A 7,105-nucleotide genomic window follows, 5' to 3' on the forward strand; every position below is an offset into this window, starting at 1 on the left:
CCCTATTGCAATCACACTCCTTCATGACAGCTGTCAACCCCAGCAGGATGCAGCCTGACACAGACACAAAAACAGTATAGGAACAACTAAAAAAAATAAAAAATAAATAAATAAAAAACCTGGCCTACAAATTTACTAGTTCCCAAACTGATCAAGTATCTGCTGGATGCACTGGAACAAGCCTGATCCACAGAGGCCCCTCCCGTTATCCCACAGGACCCAAAGTCCCCCCACTATTATCTGTTTCCAGACACCTCAGGACACCATCAGATGTGTCCCAACCTTTTTTTAGGAGGCACAGGAGTGGCTGGCACAATATTAGGCCATAATGTTATGCTTGATTGGTATATATACACATATTCTGCATGAAACACATGTACTCAGAAGTAGCATGTAGATAAACACACTCACATGCTCGTTCATTAGGTACATCAGTGATGTACTGCTCTAAATCTTAGCTTCATTAAGGTTATGGTATTTAGTATTTGGTTCAAATAACTGAGAGAGATTTATATTACAGAATAAACCTGAGACAGATTTAGCAGTGGAGTGTAACTAAGAATACTTAGTGTTGTTGGCAGAGATGAGGGTAGAAGTGCAGCCACACCTAATTCCTAGCTCATTTATGTACAGTCATACCAACAACACAGCTAACACCTTTCACTTATTAGACAGTAATCACATTTAGGAGGTAAATTCTCTCATCTTAATTACAAATTATAGTACAATTTGAGGTGCTGAATTTAATACTGTTAAATATTTCTTCACACCTCTACTTCATACATGCTGTATGTGGACGGACTCGAACGACTGTCCACCTCTGTGACTGGAAAGTATTGGTTTAATGCTTAAGGACAATCGTCCACTTTTGTAAAGACTCATTCTGGTCATACTTTTAGATTTCGTTGTCAGCTTTGTTTATTTATTTTAAAATATGTTTGTCTCAGTTTATCAACAACACAACAGGCGAGCTAAGAATGCACCCGTCACTAGATAAAATGAATAATAATGTTTTGTTTTTTTCCTGCAGATAATCTGCCAGCTTGGAAAACAGACAAATAATGCCTCTACACGATGTTCACTTTCAATGAGGCTCTTTAATTTCATGTGCTAATTTCCTGTAATTGTGTTGTTCGTCTAGATTGAAAACTTTCGTTTCCCATGTTATTGATGTTATTTTAGCATCTTATCAAAACAAAAAAAGTTGCACAGTGAAAATGGTATGAATGTACAGACTCTCAGATTTAAATTGAAGCTATTCCCATCAAACTGGAGGAATTCAGGGAGTGTACATCTTCAATTTGTAATTTCCTCTTTTCAAGCATCCAAAAGTGATTACACATTAAATCATGAACCCTCTCATTTGTGCAGTATTTCCTCATATTTGTGGTCATCACATAGTTTGTCTCATATAGGAGCCTCTGAATTTAGGGAACACTGTGTGGAAAAGATTCACTATGGCTCATTTCCGGTATTTAACTGTAACTTGAATATGTTTTTGTAAACAGCTAGAATAATAAAAGTGTGCCAGTGTACTGTCACTCTTACGTGTGCAAAACATAATCCCACATTCATTTCATCATGATTTCATCTCACTTCTCTGAGCAACAATCCCTCCACCTCGAACTGGCCCACAAAACAGTTTAGACATTCACTCTTTTCTGGGGCACGGCCAGAATTCAGGTTGGAAAAAAAAAACTCAAGCAAACAGAAGGCTGCATACTTTCCGGCCGAGCTCCATGCGGAGCAGAGAGAGCCGCCTTGTTGAGGGCTGCATCTGTAAAGGAGACGTTTGGCAGTAAACCAGTGTTTCTGCTCTGGGTGCCGGTTATTGACTGTCACCTTTTAGTTCATGTTTGTTTTTTGGGGTTTTTTCAGAAGTCGTAGTATTTTTGTTGTCTCTCATCCATCGTTCCCGTAGGAAGTGTGGGGGCGAGTGGTGCATATTCAAACTGTGTCGAGAGCCACATTTTTCCTCCTGTGATTTCAGAAACAAATGATACAATTAACGCATGCGGTGTCACTTCAGTTGACTTTAATCACGGCGAAATCAACTAAAGAAGGAGAAAAGTCATATATTTTATTGAGTCAAAACAAAACCCTCAGCACATTCCTGTCACTTCAAATCCCCCCGGTGTTTGTTATCAGCTCAGATCTGGTCCCTCCCTCCATCCCTCCACTGACAAACAGTCATTATTGCCCCAGGCTCCTCACCCCACCTCTCACATACGTCCTCCTCACCTCTGTCCTTCCTTCTCTCCTTCACTACTCGTATCTCTCAGCATTTCAGGCACAGAGTTAAAGATGTCTTGGACGTATGCAACCCTCGTGGCTCTCCTCACCGTGCTCCTTGCACTTTCCTGTGAGTCTGATGCAGGAGAAGTTTCTTCATCTAACTCACATGTGCATTTGACTGTCAGCATGATCTTTTTTTTTTTTTTTTTTTTGCAAATTGCACTGTTAGCTGTTTGTTTGTCTGAAGAGTCTGTGTTTTAATTCAGAGCTTTCATGTTTCGTTCTCCGGTGCAGTGTCTCCAGAGGCCGACTCCGCGGCTGTGCCCAGCAGCACTGGCAGTGCTAAAGATCCACAAGGTGAGGAGCTGCATCAGTCGACTCTCCTCTGCTGTGCATCCTTCCTTCCTTTTATTTTTTCTATCCCTTAATGCTCTGAGCTGAACTCTTCCTGCTTCCACTGCAGGTCCCCTGAAGAGGATCTTCATGAAGGAGGCTGACGCCTCAAACTTCTTCAGAAAACGCACCAGACGGGGGACGAAGTCTCAGGATGAACTCAACGGTGAGTTCTCTTTGAGTTTGTCTGTGGCGGCGTGGACTGTGGTCTGTTCAGCTCAGTGCGTGTATTTGTGGTAAGTAATGGAATCGGTGTGTTATTAGAAATGCGAAGCACCACAACAAAAGTCAGTTTGTTGCATCCAGAACTAAGAATCCTGATTAATCTTCAAGATTAATGTCAAGGAAGAAAGTAATGGAGTGCAGGAAGTTTGTCTTTTGCACAAAAGGCATCTTTGAAAGTCAGCGAAGAATATTTAATGTGTATTGCTCATGCAAAAATATGAATAAATCAAATAATCCCGAAGCCAAAGTTAACAGAGATTGGATCAATGTCAGTATCAACTGAAAGAAAACCTTCTACTTTAGCCAAGAGATGCACTAATAAGTTTGTTAGGCAGCTGAATTCTTCATGAAACCAGACACAATACGATTCATTTACCATATTTGTCCTCATCTTGAACATAAAGATGTGCCATGAAAACAGGTGGCACCTGAGTGATGGATTCGTTTGTGTTGTTTTATGAAGACGAATCTGTGCGAGACGCAAAATTCAGACCAGAACAAACATGCTGTTGGCAGGCTGGACGCCGTGATGAAGGTGGCGGCCAGCAGCTGTTCACTGTGTTCACTGTATACACATGACCGGGGACCTCCTCCGGCCTCCTCTGCTGGAGGCTGCAGCAGGAGCCACAGGGCAGCACGGAGCTCACACCCACACTCACACCAGCGCACATCTGTCAGCTCCCCTCCCCGTGTTTGCCGTTCTCGAGTGATTTAGCGGCGCCGTTGGGTGCCAGCAGGGAGGTGAGAGCACACACTGACCGTGCCGCTCTGAACTGCAGCGGCATAACTTGCATCTTAACAACAACTAGACACGAGGAGGAGTGAAACCAGCACAAAGCACAAAGCATGAGGTGGACGAGTGGGTGAGTGGGTGGGTGAGCGGTTGGGAGTCGAATGTGGAATGTGCCAACACGGAGGCAGAGAGGGGTCAGAAAAATAAGCAAGGAGACAAATAAGCTGCTCACTTTGAAGAGCCTCTCCGGCTGCATGCTAATACGAAAACACGTCTCTCACACTGGCAGATGACATTTGCAGTGGAAAATATTTAATACGCAGCTGGTTCAGTAGGTGGATTTAATTTGTTTAGGAAGCGCGTCGACATCCCAAAAATCGACATCAGAGTCCAAACGCATGCTGCTGTTTGACGTTGGGCTTTTGAGCCACAAGCAGGTCAGGTGAACAAAGACATGGATGATTAACCCTGCTGTGCAGTGTCTCAAAGAGACCAACACAAAACAGAAGTTAGATAATCTCAACAGGCATTATTCTGAAGAGATATTCACTTGCCAGACTGACTGCAGTTCATCTTTTTTCAACCTCGTAATTATAACTAAACGACCCCACTGCATGCATAAACTTGTGCGAGGAATCCAGATAGGAAAGGTCAAAGGTTAGGACCGGACTGTGAAAAGGTCAGGACGGCTATGCCAAGGCTTTCGTGTCTCGGCAGGTGTCTTTTTCTAATGTTACTACAGTCAGAGTTTCACTTACGTGTCCGCGCATGCCAGGAGTATTTAAACATGCCAGAGTCTTCTTCGTACGTCCAGGCCCGAGAGTCGCAGGTCACAAGCAGGTTTGAACAATCTGTTACTAGATTTAAACTCAGTTTAGCTTTTAGGTTTAAAGAGTGAATGATATGGCTGCAGGTTTTAAGTCTGTAAAAGTGCAATATTCTCCAAACGAATTCCTAAAGTCAGAGCAGGGGAACAGATCTCAATCTGTTTCTTCTCTGTAAAATAAATTGTGACATTTAGCTGGAGCTGAATGTGCCTGAGGTGCGTCAATTAAGGAGGTATGTTCCAAAGTTAAAGTTGTGTCTCCATTTCCAGTGAAACACTGCCCGACGTGTCTTGATGAGTCCAAGATCTATGTTATTTCTACACGATTCTGTCAGAGTGATGTAAATCTATAAAGTATGTATAGTACATTCAACAAAATATAAGTGGCAGCCGTTCTGTGAAGGTGAGAGTCAGCCGGCTGTCCACAGCGGAGCGTCTTTCAGACTCCGCCCGTGAACTCTTCCAGGTGTGCGCCGCAGTCTGAGCTGTACTACGTGTCTGAGTCAGTGGCAGACTTTTATTTTCGTGGGCCTGAAATACATTACAAAAAGATTTCTCCCTGTTCTTCAGCGTCCTTTCAGCTGCCGGTACGCACCGACAGACATCCACCTATAGCTCGCCCAAGTTTGAAAGCGTCCTCAGACGCAGTGATTCAGCTCCGTGTGTCTGTGTGTGTGTGTGTGTGTGTGTGTGTGTGTGTGTTTTGATGTCGTAGATTTGTGATGTTTGGAGCTCTTGTGTTGTGAGTACGTGTCTGAGCTCTGAAATGAAACCGGAGCTTCTTTATGTATCTGGAGATTATTTCTGGACTGCTTGTTCTTTACTTGAAACTTTTCATTTCAGCTTTCTTCTCACTTGTCGGGTTAAGATTTTCCTAATGTTTTCACACGTGAACACTTACAAAAGGAATGTTCAGCCTCCTAAACTTCTCACAAGGCCTCATTTAAAATATCGATTAAGACGCACACAGGTAAAATGAGCTAATATTATATAATATTAGCATAATATCTTCAATTACAAGTTCAGATACTGCTTATATGTTGATGGATCAGCATTAATGGTTAATGAATCGTTTTCAAGAATGCTATGTAGCCTACTACACTTTTGTACTTTGGAGTTCTGGTCTACCTGTTTGTAATAAACATATCTTTATTTGTTATATTGATATTTAAACTCCCATAAAGCGTTTTAGTGTATCCACATTTGTGGTACCAAGTGAGTGGCCCGTTCAACTTACAAATAAACAAGAACCTCCCTTTAAACCTTGTCTCAGATTCCCCCTTTTTAAGAGCAGACTCACAATAGTGTGTCCAGAATCTAAACTCTGCTTTTGTGCTTCATCTAAAGTAAATATCACACTCAGTATCCTGAGTTTTACAGTAGTACCTGGATCTCTCAAAGTTGAATTAACTCATGTATTTGAGGCAGCTTTTGATATTAAGTTTATAAGTTAAACCATCCTGAAATGTATCACAATGCAGCAGCGAGGATATTACAACAAACAAAGCTAGAAATGCAGATAGACACTGATCATTTCATGGTTGGGTAATTCATCCTGGTGCCCCCGCTGTGCTTTCAGCTGAGCAGAGGCAGGTCTTGGCTGCAGATGAACGAAAGAGAGAGTTCCACGAGGAGAAGAGGAACGAGTTTGAGCGCTACGCCGAGGAGGAGCATGACGGTACGTACGCCCTTCCTGTCTGGTGCAGCCCAGACACACGGTTCACTGCTGGAGCTCATTCATCCACTGAAACCGTCCCGTTCTTCCAGAGCAAGACGAGAGGACCAGGGAGAGCACCGAGCAGTGGAGGGAGTTCCACTACGACGGGATGCACCCCCCCCACGAGTACAACCGCCACACCATCTAAGAGCGAGGGGGAAAGGCGGAGGAGAGGCAGGATGCTGCGTGTGGACAGCGTCCAAGTTTCCAAACACATCCTTAACAACTACGCTTTTCTGTAAAGAACACAAGTGCTAACAGGGTTAAGACGTCAGCTACAGAGTGAGATCATCAGGTTTTATTTCCTCTGCGTCTGAGATACCACAGACCGCGCTGATGTATGTGTTAAAGCAACTATTTTTAATCAAAATGTCGTCTTTTCTATCAAACGTTCCATTTGCCACGTACTAAACCTGCTCCGGTCGAAGTGTTCTTATTTGAGTTGGACATCAATTCAGTCGTTTATTCAGGTTTGCCTTTAACAAGCATTTAGGTTTCAAAACGGCAGGAAATAGGTAAATTGCTACAATTTGACTTGGGTTTGTGTTACGCTGAACGCCCAGCAGTCCGAAGTTGGTAAAATTACTGTAAAAATGGACAAAGAAAGTCAGCAAATGTTCATATTTGAAGAGCTGGAGTCATAATAATGGTTGGCAACTGTCTTGAGAAGGTAAAACACTGCTGGAGACTACCTACAAATGATCAAACGATGTCTACACTATTGGGATTTGATGTGTTCAGTGTGTTCACATCTTGAACTTGTGAAAGGATCAACCAGGACACACGTTAATACCAGGTCTGATCAGGGCCATAGTCTGGTACAAGTTCACTAACAGATTTAGAGGTTATGGATGCTTATTGTGTTAAAGCTGAGCTTAAAATGATTGATAAATATGATAAATCCAAGTGCCATGCTACGATAATATAAGAACAGCATAGGTATGAGTGTACTCCATATTATATTTACTACGTAAAG

General features: G+C 42.7%; 1 protein-coding gene across 1 annotated transcript; it reads left to right on the plus strand.

Moving 5' to 3' along the window:
* The first annotated feature begins 2,234 nt into the window (after positions 1 to 2,234).
* Positions 2,235 to 7,003, plus strand: ucmab (upper zone of growth plate and cartilage matrix associated b). Its single transcript, XM_047596917.1, has 5 exons — positions 2,235 to 2,362; positions 2,530 to 2,592; positions 2,699 to 2,794; positions 5,992 to 6,090; positions 6,180 to 7,003. Exons 1-5 carry the CDS (start codon positions 2,305 to 2,307, stop codon positions 6,275 to 6,277), a joined length of 414 nt encoding a protein of 137 aa, XP_047452873.1. The 5' UTR covers positions 2,235 to 2,304; the 3' UTR covers positions 6,278 to 7,003.
* The last annotated feature ends 102 nt before the right edge of the window (positions 7,004 to 7,105 follow it).

This window comes from Mugil cephalus, chromosome 10 (assembly GCF_022458985.1).
Source record: "Mugil cephalus isolate CIBA_MC_2020 chromosome 10, CIBA_Mcephalus_1.1, whole genome shotgun sequence".
Lineage (NCBI taxonomy): Eukaryota > Metazoa > Chordata > Actinopteri > Mugiliformes > Mugilidae > Mugil > Mugil cephalus.

What these genes read in the sequence shown, in the direction of transcription:
- ucmab (XM_047596917.1), top strand. Translation starts at nt 2,305, where the DNA reads ATGTCTTGGACGTATGCAACCCTCGTGGCTCTCCTCACCGTGCTCCTT. An exon ending in CAGTGCTAAAGATCCACAAG is followed by an intron (nt 2,593 to 2,698) that starts GTGAGGAGCTGC and finishes CTTCCACTGCAG; the next exon opens with GTCCCCTGAAGAGGATCTTC. An exon ending in CGCCGAGGAGGAGCATGACG is followed by an intron (nt 6,091 to 6,179) that starts GTACGTACGCCC and finishes CCGTTCTTCCAG; the next exon opens with AGCAAGACGAGAGGACCAGG.